At 41.7% G+C, this 14,486-nt stretch overlaps 1 protein-coding gene across 1 annotated transcript in view; it reads right to left on the minus strand.

Annotated features, from left to right (window-relative positions):
• The window catches only part of LOC120520794 (butyrophilin subfamily 2 member A2-like), a 95,177-nt gene extending 81,110 nt beyond the window's left edge, over positions 1 to 14,067 (minus strand). Inside the window, exons 1-3 of the mRNA XM_039742877.1 lie at positions 13,904 to 14,067; positions 8,917 to 8,988; positions 8,180 to 8,527 (exon numbers count right to left, since the gene is read on the minus strand). Coding sequence (XP_039598811.1) covers positions 8,180 to 8,527; positions 8,917 to 8,986 — 418 coding nt within the window. The 5' untranslated portion in view covers positions 8,987 to 8,988; positions 13,904 to 14,067. The remainder of the gene's footprint in view (positions 1 to 8,179; positions 8,528 to 8,916; positions 8,989 to 13,903) is intronic.
• Between the last annotated feature and the right edge of the window lie 419 nt (positions 14,068 to 14,486).

The following is a 14,486-nucleotide window of genomic DNA, read 5'->3' on the forward strand; positions in this document are numbered from 1 at the left end:
TAGGATGTCATCTACCTGTGTGCATCTTCCTCCACTCTTGTACATAACCCTCTGTTCCTCCCTCTTCTTAAAATACGTATTAACCACACCCATGTCCATCTTTTTGGCAAAATCCACTATTCTCTGATCTTCTTCATTCCTCTCTTTAACACCATACCTACCCATACCTACCGATCACCTCCTCATCTCCTCTGTTCCCTTCACCAACATGCCCATTGAAATCCGCTCCAATCACCACTTTCTGTCCTTTGGGTACACTGTTCATCACTTCATCCAACTCACTCCAAAAATCTTTTTTCTCATTAATCGCACACCCAACTTGCAGGGCATATGCACTAACAACATTCATCATGAAATACTGTTCCTTCAGAATAACTCCTACCCCATTTCTCCTCCTATCCACACCATGATAGAACAATTTGAACCCACCTCCGATCCACCTGGCCTTACTCCCCTTCCATTTAGTCTCTTGCACGCACAATATATCAACCTTCCTTCTCTCCATCATATAACTCTCTCCCCTTACCAGTCATACTGCCAACATTCAAAGTTCCTACCCTCAGTTCCACTCTCTTTACTTTCCTCCTCTCCAGATGTGTGCCTTCAGACACATCTCCCCCCTCTTCTTCTCCTTCTTCGGCCAACAGTAGCCCAATTTGCACCAGCCCCCGTTGGTTAACAGTACTGGTGGCGGTCATTGTTAACTCAGAGCTCAACCGATCTAGTATGGGAATTTGTATTGTTGTCCGCATATTGATTTGGCAAAATTTTCCACCAGATGCCTTTCCTGACATAACCCTCCCCATTTGTCTGGGCTTGGGACTGGCATGAAGAACCACACTAGTTTGTGCATCCCCTGTGGCTGGGTTGGCAACAATACTATTGTTTAACCAATGAAAATGTGTTTCCACTATTGTTAAGCAAAGGAAATTAGTATGTACCATTGTTTAACCAATTGTCATGTTGATCTAGGCAGAGCCTGAAGCAGTTATACACCTCTGGGCTATTCGGAATAAAGAGAAATATGGTCAGAGATTTCTGACCACTGCTGGCTTATTTAAAGGTTTTGGCACCATCCTGCTGTGGCTACACCCTGTAGGAACAGTGGCTTGTAACTGGAATAAGTTCCCCTAGGCCTGAGGCCTGTAACAAGATCACTTTGCCGATATGTGTGGCATAGAGAGAAATGTCTGTGATTGGCATCAATAGGAGTTCAAAGCCACGATGTGTTTACTCTGAACACGTTGCGTTTTAGAAAGCTGCTCAGACATAATAAAGCCTCAGATGTAGAATGATGATGTTCGTGCAGACACTCCTCTGGGCCTGCCAGAATGTCCAATCAGGGTCTCATTATGTTTCACTGAACAGAATTTAGTGAAGGAGTTGTGCTTCTTTATTAATTGCTCATTCAGGAAGTGGTACAACATTTTCATCATTTTGTTGTTTTTTTCTGCTTTTAAATTTATGAACTTTGATCTTATGACTGGATTCTCTGCTGAGTCCCCAAAGCATTAATCCTTCAAATTAAAGCTGCTCTTTTGCAGGTTCATTTCAGCACATTTCTTGCCACTTCATAATTGTGCTGGATTTTGTCAAATATTTCTTTCTTGAAGAGGCAAATCCTGATCCCGTTCCAAAGAGCAGGATCAGCGAGTTATCGCATCTTTGGCCTCATGGATCACACAATTCTGGCTTAATCTGTTCCAGAAACAACAGGTTTGGCTAAATCCTGTTTTTCTGGAGTGGAATTAACACCATTTCCATAAATCCTAATCCTGCTTTCTACATTAGTGCTAACACCATATTTAAAATGAACCAAATATTTAACAGCAAAAAAGAAAAAAATTATTTGGTCTAACACATATACATGCTCTCCTCATGTAGGTATTCATGTAGCATAACCAGTTTGTAACTTCTGGAGTAACACAAGAAAACAGAGAAACTGGGAAATGACAGCTAGCTCATGTAATGAAGTAATCCAAAGTAGTATTAAGGCAGGGTGTTTCTGTCAAAATGTCAATCAAAGATGACTGATGACTTGATGGCTAATAACTGGCCCCCTTTCCTCTGATTGGTGGATTTAAATGATGCGCCCCGCCACCTCTCCTGTGATTGGTGAATTCCAATGTGCCCCTAACCCCTGCCCAGCCCCACCTTAATCCCACCCCACCCACCTGATTGGATCAGGGTTTGTGTCAAGAGCAGTTTGATGGGTGTTGATCCCGCCCACCTTAATCCCACCCCACCTGACTGATTGGTTCAGAGTTTGTTTTAAGAGCAGTTTGATGGGTGTTGATCCCACCCAGACCCTACCTTAATCCCACCTCTCCTGCCTGATTGGTTCAGGGTTTGTGTCAAGAGCAGTTTGATGGATGCTGCCTCTGCATTTCCCCTGGTCTGTCAACACCTGTTTGTTAGCTGGCACCCCCCTCCCTGCTCCTTCTCCTGAGGCTCTTTATATGAAAACAACGACCTTGCCATGAACCCAAGGCCTGATCGACATGTCCAGAGATGTTACTGCTCATACCCAGCCAGCCAGGTCTTCCTTATAGCCGCTCCTGCATATCCTGTGCTGGAGCATGTCCCTACCTCTATCTATTATTTTAATATTATCACGAGATTAAAATATCTATCTATCTAACCTTTTCTTTATAATTTGTAAAAAAGGAAAACCTTTTCAATCTAAACCACTTTTAATTGATCTCTGTAAACCACAGTTCGAACGAATCAGCCTTCACCATCTCACAGAAAGGTAAGTTGACAGGCTCTGGCTCAGTTTGTAGAGAGAGAGAGAGAGAGAGCAGGCACGTTCCTGTAGCTTAAATCGGGCAGGCCCTACGTGTGCCCACCCCCCTGCTGTGGGCTCCTTCGCTGAGAAAACAGACGCACGTTTTGTGGTTTTTAACTTTTGAAGGTAAAGGATTTTAGGTACTGTGTGTAAAGCACGAGATAACTAGTTTGATATAAGCCTTTTAAAAATCACACAGAGGTAAATAGTATACAGCAATTCCCTTTTAAATCACATATAAAAAAATCTATCTAAAACAAACCCTTTTCTATTAAATACATCACATTTTAAATAATCAAGTACAGTTATGTATGTATTTTCTGAGCTAAGAATCCACATTGCGGAAGCATTTCACTTAACTTTCTAAAGGTTAGAGCTGTACCCAGACACAGAGTGAATGGGCACACTTGAGTAGCAATCTACCAGAAGTGGGGATTGAACCCACATGGGCATTCACCCATTGGATCTTAAGTCCAACGCCACTCAGCCATTCTGGTGGTAGAACAAGGCAGTTTAATCAATCTTCACCACTCCATGAAAACTGTGATCATTCTTTCAGCTCCTTCAATAACAGGTGGAGACTCATCTTCTCTTTCAATGCGGCAGGTCAGAAGGGTTGACTCCCATCAGCAGCACACAGCTGTGTGCCCTGCTCAAGCATTGTGTGAAATACTCTATGTAAGATTAGCTTTTCTTTTGCTGATATGCGTAATTGGGCGGCTGACACAAGAAACAGGGTCACACGTACAGGTCTTTAACATAAGTTCATATCTTCCGGTTGTAAATGTAAAGCGGTCTTAAAACGGGTCAAAGGGCACACATTTGCTAAAATAAATCACTCTCCTTATTATAAAGTCTGCTTTAAAAAAATATTGCTGTTTTCAATTTATATAAATAAGTGTTCAGACCGTTCCATTACACAGCTTGGCGTTAATACTGAAAGATGACTCCAAATATTTCAGAAAGACAAAACGTTGCGTCTTCAATATCTTATTAGAACAATGTTTTCTATCTATCTATCTATCTATCTATATGATGATTAAGGTACAAATATAATGTTCATATTACTGAAGCAAGCAATATTAGTTTTTTCTGTTACCGAAACGGACATTCCAATCAATTAGTTTTTGTCTCGACTATGCTGTCTCTTTTTATTTACGTCTTTAGATTTTAAAAAGTTTTTATCCATAAATTTTTCTAACTGTACTTGGAGAAGAAAAGCGAATTCCGTGTCACTGTTGTGCCGGTTTCTTTATTTGCTTTTTCACAAAGTTAAGGTATCTTTGCAAGATGGTCGCATAAAGTTTTACTTTTGCATCGGCGCTCAAGTCACCATGTTCAAGTATGAATTTCATTTGTTTATCCAGTTCACTTTCCATAGCGTTTAAAAGGTCACTGGAAGCCGGGGCTTTCTGTTGCAATTTAGCCATTTGTTGTATGGCTGCACTTAATAGGGCACTAAGAAACCCTCCTTTCTGATTTAAAAGGATTTTTTTTCTTTTGAATAGTAATTTTTTTATCGCTGAGTTTTTTACGGTGCTGCGATGCTTCTTCAGTCGAGGATTGAGTGCGTGTGTTACTGCGGGATGTTTTAAGCCATTTCACCAGGCACAGCGTATCCAATATATTAAAATGGTACTAGTCAGGGTCTATTGAGGATCAGGATTTCACTTTCTTTTTAAATCTGGTACCACCTTTTTCCATCTTGTGCATTGTTCAGTAAACCTTATTTTTTGGTGGATCAGAACATTTTGTGTACACTCCACTCATTATTCTCTTTAGGTTTTTAACTATTATCCCTACATTTGTAAGTTTGAGCAGTCCTTTGAAAATGTTTCTTTGACAGTAGTAAGTAGTAACTCTACCATATTATGCAAAAATCTGCTCTGAATTTACCAATTCAACCAATATGTCAGCTTTGGATCCATCTCACCACTGCAATTGGGCCTTCCTCTTTGTAGATTTAGGTTGTAGGGTTTTATTTGTAAAACACTCTGCGGCATTTCAAGCTAAATTAGATTTCCTTGGTTATTCAGCCGTCCACCAGTGTTCCATTTTTGTTATAAATTGTATTTAGTCTCTTTATTTACTAAGTATTTTATATGATGATTAGAAAACAGTTATCTTGTTCAGGCTTTAATTTAAAACAGCATTTTCATCAACAGGTTATAAACACTTTGGTACTCAGGGCGCTTTGTATAATACAAAGTTTTAGAAATTCTGTGAACGCTTGGTAATAGCCTTCCATTTTACATCAGTTATGAGCCCCTGAAAATAAGAACGGTTATAGGAGGTTATAGGAACCTGTACACTACAGGGCTGATGAGGATTAGGCTTTGGACACGTTAGGCCAATCAGGATGGAAAATGTTTTAGTGAATAGTTACATTATATCTATTATAGGCGTTAGCACAAGGATTAAAATTTTACTAAAACTGTGAGGTTTATTCTTTCTTTTAGGTAGTCCAGGTGACATAGGACAGCTGTCATTGAAAACTGCTTTCCCCTCTGTTTGTGAAAAATCACCCTTGGTTTTAGTAGCGTTCAGGGTGAAGGGGACGTAAGTTTGAACTGTGATTCCAAGAGTCAACAAGTGTCTGCAATCTTCTTGAATACGAGTCAAATGACCAGGGTTTGTGCAGGGATCATAGTCAGGGCAGAGTTACGCTAGACATTATTATTCCAAAATGAAACATCGACTCACCCATATCCATATCAAGCAAGTATCACAAATATAAGACAGTAAAAAAAAAAAACTAAGGTTAGAAGATTGCAGATCCTTGTTGACTCTTGGACTCACAGCTCAAACTTACATCCCCTTCACCCTGATTGCTACTCAAACAAAGGGTGATTTCTTGTGTTGTAAATCACAAATACTCTAAATAGTTGCTCTTCTTTCTTAAGGGAGTTCTACGTAGCGACATTGTGTTGTATCAGGCACATTTTAGGCATCACAAGTGTGACGCTATGTAAGCGGGCATTGTGTGCACCTCAGGGTCCGACTTACTCTGCAGTTTTTTCTGCACACTATTTTTTTTTTTATTTTGAATTCTGTTAAACGTTTGACCTTAATGTCAGGTAGGCCTGATTTTATTGTTTAAACCTCTGCTTTCTTTTTCAAGTTCCATTTCATTTCCTGGTCCTTTCTCTCTTTTCCCCCTTTCTGTTGTTTCCCATGTTATGTCAGTACAGGTCTCTTCCTGTAGCTCAGTGTTTCCCATCTTCTGTTTATAATTGATGCTCCTTTTGTCCATGTGTAACACTTTCACTTTTCTACATTAACTTGAATTTTCCAAGTGTTCACCCAACTCTTTTAGTGTTGTTTTGCTAACTCCGCAATTTCGGCTATCCAACCAACTTGTGTGTTTCACAAGTTCACTAACTACACCAGAATCTGTCATTAATATCAATTATAAGACGTAGGGGTCCAGGACAGACCCTGAGGGACTCCACTGAACACCCCATTCTCCTGTTATCTATACTCTTTGTCTTCTGCTGGTTTACTGACTTGAATGCAGTTGTGTAGGTTACCTCTGATGCCTACAGCTAGTAATTTCAGAATTAAAATCAGGATCTTATAGTCAGAGTCAAAGATTAGTCCACACTGATTTAAAAACAAGAAAAGCACTCCGGAAACGCAATATGAGGCTCAGGAGAGATGCTGGAAGTAAAACAGTGAAACCTCAAATATACAAAACTAAACAATGTAGTTTATGGATAAAAAAATGTTTTAAATCAAAAAAGGAACCACAAAAGGCAGGGCAGGAACAACAGAGCAGAAAGAGGCTTTGTCTAGAATCAAAATTTAAAGCAAACCAATCCAGACAACATCCAATGAGAGCACCTGACTCAAGAACCGGGGCTCAAAACTAGAAAATCAAAAGGAGAACAAAAGAAATGAAATGAGAATCAAGAATAAGCCACAAACAATAAAGTCAGAACTTCAGCTGCTCCTTAAAGACTTGATGGATCTACCAGTCCTCCAGCTGCACCATTAGGTGGGCCCACCTAATTTGGCTCCATACAAGGAAAACAGGACAAAGAACAAAAAACACTGCATAGCAATGTAACAAAATAAAAAAAGAAATTCATAATACAAAGATGCAAAGCCAAAATGGAATTAAATCATAATATAAAAATATTATGCAAGAAATAAATGCAACCTCCTTAATGTCATGTTTAGCACAAGTACAAGAAGCTAAAAGTGTTATTATGTGTATGTGAAACGTGTAAATTCCAAAATGTCACAGTAGGAAAGGCCTGTCGAGTGTCCACTGCTGCACGTTGCAGATTTAGTACACGTCCTTCAGGTGACATGTTTTTAAAACAGTCACAAATGGCTGTAGGCCCTGTTCAAGAAGGTTTTTTGTAATATTTTTTCTATTGCTTATACATGAGAGGGTAGAAAGTCAGTGTCTGACCTGCACGATCGACACCATTCATTATGTTATTGGCTTAGTGACTTCCACATTTCTCCTGACATGAACATTGATAGTTGCGGAATTGTAAACAGTAATTAGGAGGCAAACATCTTTCTGTCCTTCTACTTGATATCAATCAGCTACTACACCAGGCTATCAATTCACACACTCACACGGCATATCATGGTGATTTGGTCATTCAGTGTCATAAGCATTTTCCTTTGAAGTTAAATCTTGATCAGTTCAGGTGGAGGTACAGAAATTCTCAGTCATTATTATATAGTAACCTTGCTCAAGCAAAGGGTCCACCATTGGCAGCGCAGATGATGTATTGATGCCATATTGACTGGACTGTCCGTGTTAAGGTCTGCTGACCAATTCACATCGTCATCACTATCACTCGATTCAAGCAATGGTTCATTTTCAGTTTGTTCTAAAGCTGTCTTCACAACTTCTTATTTACATGAAATTATGTCTTTTGGTTGAAGTCTCCACCCCACTCATGAATATTGATTAGATAACTTCAAGTTATATAAGATAACTTCAAGTTAGTGGCAAAATGCACAGAAATGTTGCTGATTTTTTTGCAAGATGATGTTATTTCATCCACTAGATGACAGCAGAACACTGTCCTGAGAGTTATGTAGGCTTAACATTGGAAAGCGAATCATTGTGCGTCACCCTAAGTCTGACTTGAGTTTAACCATATTTACATAGAAATAAGACCCCAATCTCAGGGTTAACACCAAGGAATTTACACCAATGTAACAACAGTGGCTAAAATATTACATGAGGAAATTTGACAACAGGCTAGAGGGCCATCAGTACAACAGAACAATAATGTATCTGTGGATTATCAAAGTCTCAAGAATAGCAAAATTAGAAATGCTAAATGGCTTCTGGTACATTACTGAACCATGTCACTGCCAATAGAGGGGACATGGAGTAACAAGAGAAAAGAAGAAAATCACCTTCAACTTTCAGAGTGATGTGAAGTTCGTCATTCCACAGTCCAGAGTCCACAAAACATGTGTAGAGACCACCATCAGAAACACGGACATCCTGGAGTCTCAGAGACACGTTTCCATTCTGGAGTTCTTCTGTGAAAAGTGCTGCCCTTCCGTTATAGGCCTGCATCTGACGCTCAGGTTTGATTTGGTGATTCTGGTACAAAAGTACTGGAGAGTCAAAGTTGTCTCGAAACCACCTGACTTCAAACCTCTGAGCACTAATAACTGGTGAGAGTGAGGCTGGTAGGGTGACATCTTCACCAACATGAACAAGGACAGAAGAAGATGGTCCTACAACTTGAAACCTCTCTGAAAAGAAACCACAAAATGCTGTAGTGAGTGTTAAAGTATTCAGAAAAAGTCCATCTGAGTCAATGAAGACAAATCCCGTAGTGTGGAGATGAAGACTAAACGCTGTACTCTCGTCTGTTTCAGTCCCATACTGATATCAAGATCACTTCTAGTTTTTGATATTATGCCCAAATTCTCAGCTACACTCTTTCCATTAACTTGTCTGATGCTCAGATTAGACGCAAACATATCTGTCACAATTCAACATTAGGTTTAGGATTTAAGGTGAAATACAAAGAACAAATTAGAATTACAAAAAAAAAATCCACTGGTTAAAATAAAAAAAAGTTATATTTAAAGACAAAAGGCTATATAAAACAAGATCAACAAATAATACAAACACATACGTGTCCAGGCGACGTGTGTCATGTGGAGTAGAAAGAATACAATGCAGCTCCATCCCTTCTGGACCTTCATGACTGCAAAAGAATCAAAGTTTGGTTTGTCCAGACAGTAAGAAATGATTCTGACGTCCTCAGAGATGAGGCAGACACTCTCATGAAGCAGACAAGATGGTGCCATCCCATGGACACACAGTGCTGCCCTTCATGTCTGTTTACTTACTGTATGTCTACAAGTGAAATGCACAGAATTCCTTAGTATATTAGATCAGAGTTTTCTCAAAATGCACACGTCCTGTATACAACTGACTGTGACTGGCATGAAAGTCACCAACACCTGAGACTGGGCACGCTGATGTCAGCTCATTACCATAAACAGCACACTCTGCTGCCCAACAGGACTTTGTCCAGCATTTGCTCACAGGCTTTAAAGAATGTCAAGCAGACCATATAGTCAAAATCATCAGACTCCATTGAGTTGTCCCTGGTGCTCTCCTGAGATGGACCTCTACATGGGCGCTGGTTTTCCTTTTTCACTTACCTGACCATTGTGGACAAACACTGAAATGGAGAATCTCTTTAAGTAACATGGTAGGACAACAGCCCTTCACTCCAGACTTGGAGACTCTTCATATTAGACACAGGCCTGCTCAGATAATTAACAGGGGAGGACCACAGCAATGGCTATGTAGCCAGAAACCTACATCTCACTGAACTGGATGGCACTCATCTTGAATTAAAATCACTGAGTCCCATTATGTATTTCATTTTGTAAATATAAGATTATATTTTATTTGAACTTTATGAATTTGCAAATCATTGCCAATGGGAATAATCCCAATAATCCCATTGCCAGTGGGAATATAAAAATAAAAATACAATAATTTGAACATGGCCATCTTGTCTGAGCTGCTCCTCCACCCTGCTTTTAGTTTTGGTTTCTTTCCAGTGATGTTTTCTTTATTTGTCGATGGCTGTTCTTAATTGTGCCCCCTCCTCTGGCTGCCAAAATACCACCAGTTACTGAGGTGTCCTGCTGATGATGGCCTTCACTGTCTACACAATAAAAGTGCTGAGTTGAGCCTCAGTCTTAGCTGATATTTCTCAGTGTTGCTCCTCGGTGGTCTCCTTCTGTTCCTGTGTTGTGTTGTGCTGTGTGGTTTTGTCTCTGGTTTTAAAACTTTGGCTCAATAGTTGGACCTTCAATAATGGTTTATGCAATTTTTGTGGATTTGTTATTATTTGTTATTGGTTCATATAAAGTAGTCTACAGGAGAGACTATAAACTATTCAGGTAAGAGGCCTGTTGCTTCTCGTCTGAAATCTGTGCACTGCCTGCTGGATATAATGGTGCACAGAATAGCCAAACTGTTCCAACTACCAAAGCTGCTTTAGCATTGTTAGAAGACATCACAAATGGAAGAATTAGCAGAGAGTGCATATTTACAGATGATGATGTCTGGCTTCTATACTGATTTCGCTTTCCCAGAGCTCTCCTCTTGGCGCTGTGTGCTGAACTGGCACTGGCTTTACAAAGGCAGGCTGTGAGGAATTGTGCTCTACCTGCTTCTCTGCAAGTTCTGTCCAATCTCCGGTTTTTAACCACAGGAGCTTTTCAATGTGAACTTGCTGACCAATCGGGTATTTCATAATCATCACTGAGTCGCGCCGTGCCAGCAGTATAGGATGGTATTATCTGCTTGTCAACATGCTCCCATTTCTACAATTAGACAATAATAATATCCATAACATTCAGAGGTTTGGGCCAGGAATTAGTACCACAACAGGTGTCAGTGGTATCAAATCTCATAAAGATTACATCCCCCAAGCCATACCAAGTCAGCGTGTACTTCCTTGGCCATAAGGGGTGCATGCCATGCGTCACTAAGATGACAATCTGGACAAGGTCGATGGGTGAGAAGGTCGAACTGAGGGGCACGGTTGACGAGCAACGTTAAAACTCGCATGAAGGGATGAACAAAATTCTAACTGTCCATACCTTATCTAGTGAAACCACAGTCAAGGAAACGGGCTTGTAGAGTCAGACCCTGTTGAGCTTGACTCTAGTCTGGCACTGTGAAGAGACAGAGGCGTAGAATAAGTGGGAGGCCCCTGGCTCGCCCAGGGCTATGGGACGCCACAGGTGAAATACCAGTACTCATCATTTTTTCACTCACCCAGTGAGGCAGGAGGGGGAGCACCCAAGCCACTTGCGGGCGCGACACACTCCGGGGAGAGCGGCAGGTGGGTAGCTTGTCTGGGCCGGTACACCTGTCACACCATAAAGCAGGTGTGCTAAGGCGAGTTCATGGAGGCCAGAAACCTCCCGTGGAGCAGAATGCAAAAGCTTACTTGATCTTGATTTTCAAAGCGGGGTCTCACGATCCTTCTGGCTTTTTGGGTTTCAAGCAGGAAGTGTCAGAAAAGTTACCATAGGGATAACTGGCTTGTGGTGGGGTCGCTGTTTGATCCTTCGATGTCGACTCTTCCTATCATTGTGAAGCACAATTCACCAACCGTTGGATTGTTCACCCATTACCAATGAACGTGAGCTGGGTTTAGACTGTTGTGAGACTGGTTAGTTTTACCGTACTGATGATAGCGTTGTCACAATAGCAATCCTGCTCAGTACGAGAGGAACCGCAGGTTGAGAAATTTGGTGCATGTGCTTGGTTGAGGAGTCAATGGTGCGAAGCTACCATCTGTGGGATTATGATTGAACACCTCTAAGTCAGAATCCCTCTTAAATGATACCCTAGTGCTGCAGAGCCTTTGTGGGCCAGGGATAGGCAGAGGTCACCCTCCCCGTGGTGGCAGACCGGTGAGGAGTCCGGGGAGTGGCCTGGATGACCAGCCGTTCCCTCTTCCTGATTCGCACCGCACATTTGTGGGGAACCCGGTGCTAAATCATTCGTAGATGACCTGATTCTGGGTTGTAGTGTTTTTACGTAGCAGAGCAGCTCCCCCACTGTGATCTATTGAAAGTCATCCTTCAAGCCAAGCCTTTTGTCCCCCTTCACTTTATCTCCCACCCCTCCATCCTACCCCATTGCCTGACCAGGCACAACCACAACCACAACCAAAACTTTAACTCTAAACTTAACTCCAAACATCCTCACATCTCCTTCTCTTATCCTCTGTTACATGACCAGAAGACAGCCAGGGACAGTGGGCACACATTTGGTCACAATGTGATACATGACCAGATGTCCATTTGGCTCTGGCCCGAGGCTGTGATGACTCCAAAGGGGTGAAGAGAGAGTTTAAGAGGGCACAAACCCACCGAGAAGTAAACAGGAGGATTCAACCCAGCGGGCCACCTGAGTCGGCTGTCCTGGTGTCGGTGGATTCCTCTGCCCCTTTCATCCCCATCCCCCTGGGGGTGGCTGCGTGGGGTAGGGCACGGGATTGCCACCCAGTGCGATGCGACCGGCTTCAGGTCGGCAGGGAAGGGCCAGGGGGAGAAGATGGTTGGCGGAACCCGCTGCCGGCGTTAGAGCACCCCCCAACCACCAACTCACCACTTCCTGGGGCCAAGGGATCAACATGCTCACCATGCTTTGCCTAGCCTGCCCTCCCTCCCCATTTTTATTTGACTCCACTTTGCATTCGCTGAAATTCTTTTTTCACGTGCTTTTTCCATTGTCTTTTAACTAAACACTGAACAAAAGGGGCTGATTATATTGATTTGCATATTTCTGGGAGGAGTCAGGGTGGGGCATCAGGCTGACCAGGATTTATGTAGCAGAAGTGTGTGGAAGTTGGCTTACGCATGATTTTGTGAATCTGGATTTTTTTGTGCGCATGCATAATTCCGCTTTTGTCTGTATAGTGTCTGTTTAGTGTGAATTCTACGCACAGAGTTATACATGAGGGCCCTGGAGTGCCAGAGTCATTTACTTCTGGCAAAACACATGCTGAGTAATTTGAGTTTAAAGAGTTTTCTGTTTTGTACAAATAAATGGTAAGTTGTCTTTCATTTGGGCCTATTGGGTACCAGGGACCATCTTGTCATCCTACACAATTAAACAATTTTAAACCAGGAAGCTTCTGTACTGATAAAATAAGATGGAGGAAGCAGAGCCTGCATTAATGTATTGATGAACTTTACTGTTATTTATAAATGGTGTGTTTAGCGTTTTTATATCTAAACTTAATTCAAATATACTCTTATTTATATGTCATGTATAAATACAAGGACACCTCATAAGTTCTGCCTGTCAGTTGCTCAAATCCCCGTCCATTACATTCACATCTGCTGATATAAAATGCTTGCAGACCTGACTAACGGTGCACCACCACGCCTGCCACCTGATACACCCACATGGCACCATTAGAATCAGAGACCGACATTAACCTGAGCGTTAGAGAAAAATGAGAGCAGCCTGAGGGAACACAAGGAGGACACACAAACTGCACTTCAATTTAAACTCAAGATGTTAGAGATCTGTGAGGTTGAAGCATTCACTACAATGTCCCAGGACCGAGTAACACAAGAACTGCATGAATATCAAAATAGCCATTAAAAATCAACTTTACAATAAGAAGAAATGAAGCAAAGTCTCCCCAGTCGCCATCTCTGTGTTCAGCAGTGCTGTGGAGCTGTCACTAAAAATACTGAAGAAAAAAATGTGAAGAAGCCTGAAGACATGAGACTGTGCTGACAGGCGGAGTGGTGGCTCTGAGGCTAGAGATCTGCACTGGCAATCGGAAGGTTGCCGGTTTGAACCCCAAAAGGGACTCTGCTCTGTTGGGCCCTCGGGTGAGGCCCTTAACCTGCAATTGCTAAGTGCTTTTAGTAGTGAAAAAAGAATTATCATTACTGGTCACTTCATTGACTGTAACATCACAGGAATAAAGCTAACAAAACACCCAAAATGGCACACATCCTGTGTAAAAGGCCTTCATGAGGACACTGAAAACAAATGGAGGAAATATGAGCAGACGTCAAAGCTCAATTACAATGACAAAGTCAAACTTGCATTTCACTTACCTGCTTTTACTTATTTCTTAGTTTTTCTTCCATCACAGATTGTATTTTTCAGAATTCACTGATGAGCAGATCTTTTTAAAACTGTCTTTGTATTATCTGTAGGTTTATAAAAGCAAACCTTCACAGCACAGACCCTGAGCTCCGCTGCTCTGCTCTTTGCTTTCCCTTTCATTTTTACATGGCAGCCCTCCAAGAGGAACACACCTGAATCTTAAAGAGACAGAGGACACAAAAAGAAAAGGCAGCTGAAATAACCAAATGTGAACCTTCTTGAGGTCACAGCCAAACCTTTAGTGTGCTCAGGAGTACAAATCCCCTCACAGCAAGTCACAGTAAACTGATGAAGCAGACATGTAAACTGTGTGACAGGCAGAAGTGAGGTGCATTAAGACAGAAATGGCAGACCTGCAGGTAGCTGAGTGAAAGTGGCACACGAGCAGGTGGTCTTTCCCCTTTCTGTCCCCTCTCTGATAATTCTCAGTCTGTTCTTGTCTTTACAGGTGAGCCCATATACACATGTCCTGCCAGCTTTCTGTTCCTCTAGTCCAGGGGTCCTCAATCACGGTCCTGGAGGGCCGCAGTG

This window comes from Polypterus senegalus, unplaced genomic scaffold (genome assembly GCF_016835505.1).
Source record: "Polypterus senegalus isolate Bchr_013 unplaced genomic scaffold, ASM1683550v1 scaffold_5160, whole genome shotgun sequence".
Lineage (NCBI taxonomy): Eukaryota > Metazoa > Chordata > Cladistia > Polypteriformes > Polypteridae > Polypterus > Polypterus senegalus.